The sequence below is a fragment of the Oncorhynchus tshawytscha genome, linkage group LG11, assembly GCF_018296145.1.
Source record: "Oncorhynchus tshawytscha isolate Ot180627B linkage group LG11, Otsh_v2.0, whole genome shotgun sequence".
NCBI lineage: Eukaryota > Metazoa > Chordata > Actinopteri > Salmoniformes > Salmonidae > Oncorhynchus > Oncorhynchus tshawytscha.
Genome location: NC_056439.1, coordinates 17,039,095 through 17,053,096, shown reverse-complemented (window position 1 = coordinate 17,053,096; position 14,002 = coordinate 17,039,095). Strand labels below are relative to the sequence as shown.

Below are 14,002 nucleotides of genomic sequence, written 5' to 3'. Positions count from 1 at the left end.
GTATACTCCATGTATATTCACAGGCAAAAAAAATGAATACACAAATATAGTTCTGTTGACAAGTTTGTCTGTGACCGATACATCACGTAACTCGTGATAAAATACACATTTTGTATTAGTATTTTGGTCTGTGTCAACTAACCATTGCAGTGCATAGTTTGAAAACTTGGCAATTCAAATATAATTCTGAGATAATCAAGATGGATGGCAATATTCATAGGAATGATGATAAATGTGATACAAATTCTAGTCACTACAAATGACTAGAGCAAATGTTGTATTACTGGTATGTGCTGAGTCGAGCAAACATTTAGTGTCTGACAGAAGACAGTGATAACACAGTAACAACGCAAACAAATCTACATACCTGTATATCTAATCACAGTTTGTCTTTGCATTGTTTTGGTGAGCAGTGGGGTACGTATGTCCTGTGTTGAATGTAAGTGTTGATATGTTGATAAATGGAAGGCTTCTGTTCAACCCACAAATTACATTAACGCTAAAGAAAACTAAACTCAGATAAATATACTCTGTAAAAGGACAAACATTTTCAAACATTTTAACATAAATATTATATAATATACATTATTGTACCAAGTTCTGAAAAGATGACATGGTTCCTTGTAAAGGAACACAAATTGTATTTAAATAAGTAGAAGTAATTTACACATACAGTTAAACTTTGATATAATAACATTGAAACTAACATTAATGTATTCAACGATCCGAAGAATGCCTCCATTAGCTCCGTTGTGGTGGGTCATCCTTCATGTGCGGACTTCGATCTTCTCTTTCAGGTTGTTCTTTGGTAGTCCAGCACTCCTTTAGCTCGTTAAACCTAAGAGAAGAAGGTTCAAGGAGACAAGTTCAGGAGACATTATATTTGTGTACTTCTTCAAGTACTTAAATACTAAGTAGAATAACAAGAAATGTAAAGGACTGACTTACCAGTTCATGATACATCAGTTTGGTGGAATGGCTGCAGTCTTATTAGGTATCACCTCCGGACAGAAAGCTTTGAGGCTCAAGTGCAATATCAAATATATCACCACTGTCCTGCATTGTCTTCTCTACTCCTCTATCTGTTTTTTTGCTTAGAACCTCCAAGATATTGGATTTTACTGTGCCAATATCTTCCTCAGCATCCAGCCACAGTTCTAGGTCATTATCTTCCTCTATGTGTGGGTTAGACCCTACTGCATTGGTCATTACCTGTTCTGTTTCAGGGTTTAGGGTGTACAGCACTGTTGCAGGTGGGGTATGCAGTGGCACATGAGGTGCAGTGGCACTGGTTTGTTCAATTTGACTGACTTCACAAAGTTGAGCACTTTCCATTGATTCTGTTAGAACGCAGTCAGTATTCACAGAACTTTTTGCAATAGTACTTTCATATTCTATTGATTCTGTTAGAAGGCTGTCAGTATTCACTGCAACTTCTGCAGTAGTACTTGGAGGTGGCCAAATAGCACGCGGTGGTGACTCTAATCCCGTGGACACAACTCCAGTATCTCTGGGTTTAATGTGGAGATGGATATGGACATGGGATTCAATAGATAGTCTGTTTTCAAACGACTCCACTGATTCCTTTGCTGATTCTACTACCATTCCCACTAGTTCCTTCTCATGCCCGCTAGTAGAGTCAGAAACATCAATGGCTTGATCTACTTCAGAATAAATCATGAATTCAGCCTCTGTTCCAAAAACATCTTGCACATCTGCCTGTGAACAAGACTCTGCAAATGTAGTGGGAACTGTGTCGTCAGGTATGCTGTTGAATTCAGAAGTGGGCTCTACAAATGCCTCAGGAGTTTTTCTATCCTCACATACTATATCAACTTCGAGAGCAATCGAGGGCTCCGTTTCTTTTTCTGAAGGTTCTTGTGCATTTCCCTGAGTATTAAGATCGAAGTAGTTTTCAAATAAATGAATTGTCTTTTGCACCTGTGCAGTTACATGTGGATGTCCTTGACTCTCTATAACTGCGACCGCTGGTGTATTCTCTGGTGATTTCGAAACTTCTGCTTCACTCGATAATTCAACTTCAGCCTTTTCACTTGATTGTGGTACAACATTGGGGTCTTCTGATGAGTTCTGCTGCACATGTTGGACAATTTCCTGAGTTATAATACTGCTGGCCTCTTCAAACATGTCGTCCTCAATCTTCTCAGTGGCATTCTCACCCTCTCCTTCGTCCTCCATTTTGTCACAAACGTCTATGACCTCTATAATATCGGTTGAGGAAACCACCTCAAGTGCTGTCTCCACAATAGCTTCAGCTGAACCCTTCTCAGCATTTGCATCTGTTACTTGTACCTGGATCTCATGACCCTTGACATCAGTTAAGACAACCTCAAGAACTGTATCAACAATTGTTTCAGCTGATTCAATCTCTACATCCAACCCTTTTAATTGGATCTCATGATCAGTGACATTGGTTGAGTCCATTTCAAGCCCTTTATCAACAATTACTTGAGCAGACTTTAACGCTGCATCCGCCACTTGTACTATAATCTCGTGATCATCAGTTGAGCCCACCTCACGGGTTGTCTTAAGATTTGCTTCATCTGATTCAATCTCAGCGTTCACCTGTTGTAATAGAATCTTGTGATCATTTGCATCAGATGAGCCCACTTCAAGCACTATCTCAACAATTTCTTCAGCTGACTTTAGCTCTGCATCCGTCACTTGTACTTGGATCACATGGCCATCAACAAACTGTGCTGAAGGCACATTCTTCATCACAACCATGTCCTCTACCTTTAGTGTCTGAACCATAGCAGAGCATATGAGTGGTCTTAGAGCACCCAAAGGATTTTTCTTCTCTGGGGATTCTACTTCAGGTAACACTACAGCAATCAAAGTTTTCAGAACATCTTTTCCTTCAACCTGAGCTTCTTCTGAATTAACGGTGGTGACAAGTACTGGTCTTGCTTCTTCAAGTGGTCTTAGAGAACCCACAGGATCCCTTTTCTCTGGGTATTCTACTTCAGGTGTCACTATGGCAATCAAACATTCCAGAACGTCAGATGGTTTCGACATTGAAACGTTATGCATTGCAGCTGTGACATCTTGAACCTCACATGTGATTGTTTCTATAACTGGTGCATTCTCATTGTCTGCAGCATCCTCCGCAACATCCAGGAATTCCGCTTTCTCTTCTTCAAGAGTGAACTCTGTGAGAGGTTGTATGGAGATAAGTTTGTCTGTGACTGATACATCCAGACTCTCTGTATCAGGCTGTGGAGTTTCTTCTGCTACCACCTTTTCGTCAACCTGAGCTACACCTTCTTCTGAATTAATGTAGGATACAAGTTCTGGTCTTGCCTCTTCTAACTCATTTACCAATTCTGTTTGTGGGTCCTTTTCAGTTTCTATGCGCATGATTATAATTGATTCATCTTCAGCTTTGTGTAAATCATCTGTAGTGATTCTTGCAGCATCAGACTCTTCAGTGTCCTCAGTGACCTCAGATGGACACTCTACCATAGGAGTCACTGGGCTTTTATCAACAAGATCAATTTGTTGAGACTCTTCACCTGTGCAGATTTCAACTGCATCTGATTTTTTATGAGCTATCAAAACTGTTGCTTCCTTCTCTTTTGGTGAGTGTAATATTTGTGGAGAAACTGAAATACCTTCCAGATGTGGGCCTTTTCTATTTACCAATGAGAGAGTTTGGGTTCTGCTAATGGTATCAACAGTCTCATGCAGAAGTAACTCTGTATCCTTTAACTCGTATTCTATTGGGACAGGTGTTGTGCTGCCTGATGTTTTGGGGGACTCATCTGTCAGCTGTGACACTGCTGAAACCATTTCTGTTGTTTCTTCATCTAGAGGTTCTGGGGCAGTGACTGCTTCAGATGTCAACTCTATTAGGTCCTCGGCTATGGTATCGTCTTGAGTGGCTTCTTCAGGAGTAGACACTTCTTCAGGTATATCACTGAGTTGCTGATGTTTACTTATGAATTCCATAAGGTCCTCAAAGTTTTCCATAGCAGTGGGGGATGTTGATGGGGCCAACTGTTCCACAGTATATTTGGCTTGAGCCTTCTCTACTTCAGTGGGCAGGGTGTCTTTGGGTATGGTCGATTCGGTGAAAGTGCTAGAGACGTCTGGCTGGGTTTCTTCTTCTGTTATGTGTAATAGAGTTTCTATAACAGCCTCAGTTGATATGTTGTGTTTCTCTCCTAGCTCTTCTGCATCAAACTCTGACATGGGGACCACTGCTGGCGTTTCAGAGTCCTCCTCATCGTCCGATCCAACACCCATATCTGCCTTGTCAGAAGAGATTGGTTCCTGCTTTTCTCCATGCTTTCCCTTTTTGCGTCCAGGGATGAGTTTCTTTAGAGAAAAAGAAGACTTCTCTTTGGTGATTTCGATGCCAGATTGCATCTGCTCTGGTGAGTTAACTTTGACGGCCTCCTCGGTTTTTGCCTTTGTTTTTGAGGTGATCAGCCTTTTAAGGTATTTCCATGTAGACACCCCTTCACTCCCCAAGGGACTTCCAACTTGCTCAGGGGAAGAGGTAAAATGTTCATAACCTCTCTCCTGAGAACTGTCCAATGGCGACGCTGCAGTGTTTCCTGGTTCACTTAGTATTTTACCTTCATTCATGGGTGCTTGCTCCTCTGAGTCCGATGTTTTTCTGCCCCTCCTCTTTGCAGATCCACATAGGAAAGCCTCCCAAGAAACAGATATATCAACCTTTTTTTGGGGCTCTTCTGTGATATGTTCTAGTACCTGTTCCCCTTCACTTTGCTTTGGCTCCTCATGTAAGCCTACAAGTGCTGACTCATCCTCACTCTCAGAGGATCTTTTGAGATGTCTTTTGGGCGTCATTCGTTTTTTGAAGGAAGTCCAGGTACCATCCTTCTTCCTTTCGCTGTCAGAGGTTACATCATCTGATTCGTGGCTCAACCCAGCCTGAGCAGACACATTTACCTGCTCTGCTGATAATTCTTCTGGCAGAGAGGCAGTACTTACTCCTTTCTGGTACTCCACTGAATCTGTGGATGACAGTAGATCCTCAGCTACATGCTCACCAGATCCAGTCAACTTGTCTGGTTTACTACCTCTCCTCTTCCTAGTAAGCTTCTTCAAACCAGCCCCAGACAAGAGCTTCCTCAGTGGACTTCCTTGATTTTTAGCTTTCTCTTGTGAGCTAAGAAGTTCAGCTTCATTTGAGATAACTGTGTGGAATCCCCAATAAGAAGACTGCTTGTCAATAATATCCTGGACTGGACTGGTTTTAGCTTTCTCTTGAGAGTTAAGAAGTTTAGCCTCATTTGAGGTAACTGTCAGTAATACCACAGGAGCTGGCTCCTCTTCAGGAACATCCTCTGTGACTGTGACAAATCCCCAAGAATGAGACTGCTCTTCAAGACTTTCCTGTGTTTTAACTTTGTTTTGAGAGCTAAGAAGTTTGGCTTCATTTGTTTCAACTTTATTTGTTATAACGGTTACGAAACTCCAAGAAGGACACAGGTCTTCAAGAATATCCTGGACTGAACTTCCTGAACTAAGAAGTTCAGCTTCATTTGAGATAATTGTCTGTAATATATTAGTAGCTGTCTGCTCTTCAAGAACATCCTCTCTGTTTCCACTACTTTTAGGGACATTACTCTTAATGAGTTCGGGGACATTGGATGCCTCAGCCATTAGGGAATCTGTTACTCCGGCTAACATTGTGGCTGCAATTTCAAATTGAAGTTCTTTCGCATTTTGTTCCCCCTCAACACCTGGACTGATCTCCTCTTTTGTTTGTTCTTGTTCAAGTCCAGCTTCCTCTGCTGTGTTTATGTCCTCCTGTTTTTCAATGCTTTGCAGTTCCTGTTCCTTCTCAACGGTCGCATATTCGGGCTTTTCCTCTTCTATAAGCTTTTTCTTTTTCTTTAAACCAGCAAAGATTCCAGTAGTGAAAAACTTCTTAATTGGGGATATAATTTGTTCTTCAACATCCAGAATGGTTGGTGCTGGTGCCTCTGTCTCTTCGGTTGGGAAGACTTCCTCCTCTACTTTCTCCTTGACTTTGTCCTTAGATTTCTCATTGACTTCTTCCTTTGGTTCCTCTTTGGGTTCATCCTTGGATTCGGTCTTGGGTTCTTCCGTAGGTTCTTCCTTGACTTCATCCTTAGGTTCCACCTTGTATTCTTTTGTGGGTTCTTGATTAACCTGCTTGTGTATTTTTCCTGTCAGGAAAAAATGTTTCAATGGAGACATTTCGTCAACTACCGGAACCAGTGGGGCTGGTGCCTCTGCCTCTCTCTCTACTTTTGCCACTTCTTCAGGTGTGACTTCCTCCTTAGGTTCTATCATTTCTGAGGTATGTTCCTTGGTGGTTTTATAGAGAAAATATCACAAATGTGAGGTCTGTCATCATATGGCAAGAGGTACAATCATCAGCAGGTTGCTCAGGTTGCTCAACCTCATTCGGTGCATCGTCGATATGCGCTTCTTCTAGTGTATCATCTAGAAGCTCTTTTTGTGTATCATCAGTAGGCTCATCTGGTATATCATCAGCAGGCTCTTTTAGTATTTCGTCAACCAGTTTTTCTAGTGTATCATCTATAAGCTCTTTTAGTGTATCGCTAACAATTTATTTTATTGTATCATCATTCAGATCTGCTCGGTATTCTCCTCAGCATTATCTATAGTGGTCTCTTTTGTGTCCTTGATATCCTCAGGAGTTCTTGCTTCACCATCTACTTTCTTAGGGCTCACTTCTTCTTGTGTTGTGTCAGTCTTTTTTCAATGTAAATTATAAACCAATTGAACTGAAGAATTTTTTTAAACGTTCATTGACTTCATTTAATTTAACTTCTGTTTCAGTCTCATTTGTTGATGCCTCATCGTCTGCATCTGGTGATTCCTTCCCATCACGTTTTCCAGAGGTGGTATCTTCTCTCTCTATCGTCTCCGGAATGTCCTTATTCTGAGAAATGATAACTGAATTTGTCTCACCAACTGCAATGAAAAAACAAATATGCATTACCCAAAACTGTTAAATTGCCTGATTCATACAAATAACCTAGAATTATAAACTACAAATAAACTCTTTACAACCACATATATAGCTTAATGTGAAGTGTTCACCATGATCGTAACATTGCAAGAACTTGAGGAAACAACGGAACTCTTTTTCAAAGAAACCAAAAGTAAATCCTTTCTCATACACACACAAATGAACTCTCGTCCACACTGTGATGACTCACCGTCTGCAACGACCCTGTCTTCACACAGTCCGTTGACCTCCTCAATCTTGCCCGCTGCTTTTTCACTCAGCCCGGAGATCTGTCCATTCTTTTGGAGTAACTAAAACGGAGAAGGGAACATTATGAGATAATATATATATATATATATATATATATACACATACATACAACATAACTTGACCTCTGGGGTGGGGTGGGGCGGGTACTAAACTAGCATATGGAATTGTTGTAAGATAACAAGGATCATTTAGCTATTTGATTTTTAATTTTAGGATCTCTTTCAGGTAACTTATTTATATATATATATATGTATATATATACTTTTTTTAAATATAAAATATTGAATTTAGCCCATATAAATGCATTGAATAACACATTCATAAATGGCAAAAAAGACAGTAAAACAATTTATAATAATGAATAAGTGTTTTGAAGTGTCTGTCCTATATCTAGGAGATATATATTTTTTTAAATATATATTTAAGCCCTTATTTTTGTTGGCACAAAACTACCTACTTACTTTCATTCGTGTGTATGGGTTACCTTCAGACATGACACTAATGGGGGTCATAGAGCAAAATGGAGAACACCATCAAGTTCGTGAGAGTAATAACATAAAAGTTTGTAGGCCAATTTTTGGAATGTCTCATGGTCTGACAAACACAGCTGTATTTCGGCCACCTTCCACTGCAGATGCGGAAGGCCAACATAGGCAGATGATATCTCCAGCTTAATTTCTTTATGGGAATGTTTGTATTATGTTAATTAGATTGACGCACGGATGTGCCAATAGACTTTTGTAAGGATTAAATACATGTAAATGCACTTTTTTTCAGAATCACATTTCCCTCTGGGAGAAAGGGGGACAGCTTTTAAGACTGCAATAGTAGTACTAGTGCATGAGTCATGTTATCCCGTAATGTTATTTATTGCTTTCAACTTATCAGGAACCAGGACGTCCTCTATGAAGTTATGATCATTTTACATGCAAAGAATCTGAGAATTTGCCACCTCAGACAAATAAGCTTGGAAGATTTGTAGAACTTGGGTTACTAAAAAGGAATCTCAGGCACAAATGATTAACAGTAGTGTTTGTGCTGGGTTGAAATGTATTACAAGGAGACACCAATGATGCTCGTCATTCTGTGACTACTAGACAACAAAGAACAATGGCAAAAGGGCCTCTGTCTCATCTTAAACATGTCAATGTTTTCACTGGTGGTCCACTTAAGAACCCGACAGACAAGTGATTAGCGTGGCTTGTGCTAGCAACTTGCTTTTATTGTTTTGTAGAATCTAAAGTGGTAAAATGTTAAGTTTTGTCAATAAAAAAAAAAAGCTTTCGCCTTATAACCGATGTCTCGAGTCATTACTCTGAAGATAGTTCATCTCTAATAACATTGCAAGAAAAATGCTGACCAAAAACACACAGCAAGGTACATGTCTTCATTTATTTCTATAACGTGATAATGTTCAATGTTTTCTACACAGTTTTTTGGACCAATATGCATGAGACAAGGTGCAAAATAAACATTGCACAATGGTTCCTTGTGTCATTACATCGCTTTTACGGTGTGACAAATTCTTGTGACTTTTAGTGACGGACTCAACAACCCACATGTACTTTCCCTGTTTTGATGTCTGTCCTAAATGGCAACAACTAAATAGGGTGCCAATTGGGTAGCATCCATGTAGAGACACTTGACTCAGTTGGCTGAACCATAGCTGCTGCTGACTCATGATTCTATCCATCCCTGCTGTGGAGTGGTCCTTTAAAACAGCTCACACACACACACACACACACACACACACACAAACCCTCAGCAACAAAGCCATTGTAGTTGTTTCTTTTTAATCCCTTGAATATCTAAATTGGTAATCAAGTGGTAACATTTGGTAATAAATGATCATGAATAAGCTTTTAATGAATGAATCTATTCAATGTAATTCTCTATCTATTATCTATTTATAAACAACAACAAAAAAAGTAATTATTTGTCAACATTTGTGAAGCTTTTGTAAGCATCTACACATGTTAAAAGCATGTATAATGGCTTAATCTGGAAAGTTATTATGATGTGTAACCTAAGTATTTAATGAAGAATTTGAGTCCTCAGACACAGCTAACAGACTTCCTGCTCACCCACAGCTGAGCTCATCGTGTCTTACAGTGCAAAGATAATCAATGCTTTATAAAGAGTGCAGACAAGGTGAAATTCTATCTCTCTCTCTCTCTCTCTCTCTATAGGGTCACACACTTAATTTAGGGCTAGATTCAATCCGTATCGCCAAAGTTCAGCACTATAGCTCAGTTGAAATGTAAAGGTAATTACCGATTGAGCCGACTTATGCAGCGTTTACCGTGAATACAGTCAGCGTTTACCGTGAATGCAGTCTCCGCAAACGTGGCAACATTGTCTTTAAACTTCAATCGCACTATAGCCCTGAACTTGGGCTATACTGATTGAATTAAGTGGATACCCTTAGATACATCTATGAGTGGAAGGTCACCATTCCACTAGTAGCATTTTCCACTGGTATTCTGGTATTCTATTCTATGGTCTCCAACAACTGAAAAGTCAAACATGGACCATGATAGTGCAAATAATGAATGGACCCTCCAATTACACAAGAAGATGGTATCTCTTTAAGGTTAGTCCCATTGAGGATGACATATTATTCTCAGGGAAGACCTGACTAAGAGGCAGCATAATAATAGCAACACACAATCAAAAGCCAAACATTGACTCGCAGAGAAGTGTCAAAAAGGACGGACACAATGTGTAATTGAATATGAACAGTCAGGTCCCTTACAGAGCTGTAGATGTATTGCCCTTTGACCATGCCTATGAAATATATAGCCTAATCTCACATGAAAGAATATTACAGTTTACTTTAGAATATTGCAGTACTTACTATAGAATTTTGTAGTAAACTGTAGTATACTTAAGCAATAAGGCACAAGGTGTGATATATGGCTAATATACCACGGCTAAGGGCTGTTCTTTTGCACGACTCAAAGCGGAGTGTCTGGATACAGCCCTTAGCCGTGGTATATTGGCCATATACCACAAACTCCCAAGGTACCTTATTGCTATTATAAACTGGTTAGCAACATAAATAGAGCAGTAAAAATAAATGTTTTGTCATACCCTTGGTACAGTATACGGTCTGATATACCACAGCTGTTAGTCAGCCAATCAGCATTCAGGGCTCGATCCTCCCAGTTTATAATATACTACACACTGTAGTATCCCTCGATCATGTGTAGTACTTACTATAGCATTTTGTAGTATACTGTAGAATGCTATAGTAAATAGGCCTTTTTACAGTTTTATCTGCAAAAAAACACTAGTAAATACTACAGTAATGTTTACAAAAACACAGCAGTTTTGTAACATTAGTAATACTACAGTATTCATACATAAATAAACTATTGTAATTTTCATGTGGGATAAATCTGAAAAATTTGCTATGAGATTGTATTGTGAGAATTATATAAACTCCAAGTTATTAGAGAGAGCCTACGAAGAAAATACAGGGCTTTGTTTGTATTTTATTTATTTTTATTTAACCTTTTATTTAACTAGGCAAGTCAGTTAAGAACAAATTCTTATTTACAATGACGGCCTACCAAAAGGCCTCTTGCGTGGACGGGTGCTGGGATTCAAGATAAAAGACATATATAGAATAAAACACACATCACGACAAGAGAGACAACGCTACATATAGTGAGACCTAAGACAACAACATAGCAAGGCAGCAACACATGACAACACAGCATGGTAGCAACACAACATGGCAGCAGAACAACACGGTACTAGCACAAAACATGGTACAAACAAGAAAGGGTCTAAACCACCTGACCCAAGTTTAGGGAGCTCCTTTAGCACCTCGGACCCAGTGACCGCCTGCAGGGAGAAACTTTGTAGCAGGGCAGGGGAAAAACAGGGAGGAGCATCGGGGCTAGTCGCATTAGAAGGGGTTCCCATTTCCCCTGAGGAAATGTTGGACGGTCTAAGAGGCATGGTTGAGTCAAATAGGAATCCTGACTTAATGAAGTGGTGATTAAAGAGCTCAGCCATGTGCTTCTTGTCAGTAACAACCACATCATCAACATTAAGGGACATGGGCAGCTGTGAGGAGGAGGGTTTATTCTCCAGATCTTTCACCGTTTTCCAGAACTTCTTGGTGTTAGACACACAGAGAGCAAACTGCTCCTTAAAGTAACTAACTTTGGCCTTCCGGATAGCCTGAGTGCACTTATTTCTCATTTGCCTGAACGAGAGCCAGCCTGAGTATGCGAGTTCCGAGCCTTTCGCCTAATGCAATTCTTGAGGTGGAGTAACTCGGCAAGATCACGGTCGAACCAGGGGCGGAACCTGTTGAATTCTTATTTTCGCTATGGGGATGTGTTTGTTAACAATACCACTGAAAATATTTAAAAAATAAAGTCCAAGCGTCTTCGACAGAGCTGATTCTATACAATTTCACAGAGGCCAGTTCATGAAGGAAGGCTTGCTCATTAAAGTTTTTTTGCAAGCGTCTATGACAAATCAGGACAGGTCATTTCACTGAGCAGCCATTATGAACACGGGCTGTAAAACAGTGATCACTACGGTCAATACAGAAAAGACCAGATTGGTACCGATCAGGATTATTTGTGAGGATAACATCGAGGAGAGTAGCCTTTTCTGGGTGTTTGGAGTCATACCTTGTGGGATTGGTAGTACTCTGAGAAAAATGTAGGGAGTCCCATTGCTTTGAATTGAATTTATTTTGGGTAACAGACATATAACACAAAATGTTCAATGTGGACCCAGAGGATATCACTTGAAAGTATTAATTAAAACAATTGTTTCCAAAGTGGTTCTCGATGGTAAAAACAATAACGCATATAATGATTAAAAGGCTAGACAAACTTTTGGGGACACCCGAGTGGATCTACAGCTCAACAAACAAGTGCGCAGGGCAACGGGAGCTGCACAATGAAAAGGTGTTGTACTCTTCCCCTGGAATTCTATGAATAAAAATTTAAATTTCAAGGTGACGCAACGCCTGGTTTTATACTGCGTTTCTGTCTAAATGTATAGTGTCTAGAGCCATGGCATCATAATGATGGTAATAAGAGGTGGATTAATTCGGGTGGGACTGTGTAGGACCTCACTGAAGGCCCAGCCCCCAGGCCCACTGCACGCCACTGGTATCAGGCCATAACTATGACTAAAAAGAGAACATCAAATCAAACTTTATTTGTCACATGCGCCGAATACTAGAAGTGTAGACCTTTCCATGAAATGCTTACTTACAAGCCCTTAACCAACAGTGCAGTTCAAGAAGAGTTAAGAAAATATTTACCAAATAAACTAAAGTAAAAAAAGAAAAGTAGCACAATAACATAACATTGACGAGGCTATATACAGGGGGTACCAGTACCGAGTCAGTGTGCGGGTTAGTTAATTAATTTGTACATGTAGGTAGGGATGAAGTGACGATGCATAGATAATAAACAGCGAGTAGCAGCAGTGTACAAACAAATGGGGGGTGGGGGTCAATGCAATATTCCGGTGGCCATTTGACATGTTTTACATCAGAAATATTGTATCATTTCCGATTGTAAAACGTCTTCTCATACATATGGCTAATATATATCCTGGAAAGATAATAGTTGGACAATTTCCAGTAGTGAAAATGTAACCCTTTGATTTTATACCTAGCCTATTTCCAGTGCCATTTCATTCATTTAAATACTTGGGAATGAAGTGGAATACTTTGTGAAGCAGTGAAAATAGATACTGTATCAAATGTATTGTTGATAAATGGGGTCGGTATCTGGCACTGGTGCTCACTTCAATCAACTGAATGACCAACCTTATCTCTGCAGCCCGACAAAAACAACACTTCACAGACAGTTGAGAAACATCGTCTCTTATTGTGAGGCTTTAATTGGCCATATAAGCCTTTCACTTGAATGTCAGGAGACATACACAGGTTATTCTATTAACATAGTCGAATAAAAGCCTACCATTTGATAAGAAGACGTAATAAGATACATGTATAATTACTGTAACAGTGTGGTGATTGTTTATGCACTCCTCTGTCCATATTTAAAACGTTCCCTAAATTTCACTTCAGCTATTTAAGGACAACATCCCCTTGATGATGCTGTAGATATAGAAATGTGTTTCCTGTTGGGTTAGTTATCAATTCATCAATCTGCTATTTAGTTTTACCTTGGCATCTGGAGTCTCGCCATCCTGTAGGTTGTTCGCACTCTCCTCATCTGCTTTTGCTTCCTCGTCGTCGCACTTGCGGCTATCCTCCCGCTGCTGCGCAGATTCAGTCGACCACATGAACAGAACTGTAGCGGCTCCCGGTCCTGTCCGGTACTGTGTGAACAGATACCGACTTCAATGGCACAGAATATCCCCCCACCCCCAAATGAAAACAGCAGCAAAAGCCATTGGGTATGGGAGCTGAAAAGGAATTCATTTGCCCGCGCTACAGACGGCAATATCGGTCAGCTAATACAGGGCTAGTAAAGGCCCCGTGCACAACTTTTGGGATATTTATTTTTTCTTCATATATATATTTTTTTTAAATAACTTTGGAGATATATATTTTTACTTCATATAATTTTAACGCATAAATCAAATTAGCATAATAAAAAAATCCCCATAACAATCTGTCAGTTTAAGCTAGTTATATCTGTTTTTTTGCATTGGATGAGTCTCATTCCAACGCATCCTACGATGTCGCACTTCCACATATGCTGTCAGAGCTAGAGTGGT

General features: G+C 39.9%; 1 protein-coding gene across 1 annotated transcript; it reads right to left on the bottom strand.

Annotated features, from left to right (window-relative positions):
* Nucleotides 1-543: 543 nt before the first annotated feature.
* Nucleotides 544-13,613, bottom strand: LOC112261523 (A-kinase anchor protein 12). The gene is made up of 4 exons (XM_024436923.2): nucleotides 13,445-13,613; nucleotides 7,212-7,311; nucleotides 949-6,963; nucleotides 544-838 (listed from the first exon to the last, which is right to left on the bottom strand). The coding sequence occupies exon 3, from the start codon at nucleotides 6,313-6,315 to the stop codon at nucleotides 991-993; it is 5,325 nt and encodes a 1,774-aa protein (XP_024292691.1). The 5' UTR covers nucleotides 6,316-6,963; nucleotides 7,212-7,311; nucleotides 13,445-13,613; the 3' UTR covers nucleotides 544-838; nucleotides 949-990.
* Nucleotides 13,614-14,002: the final 389 nt, after the last annotated feature.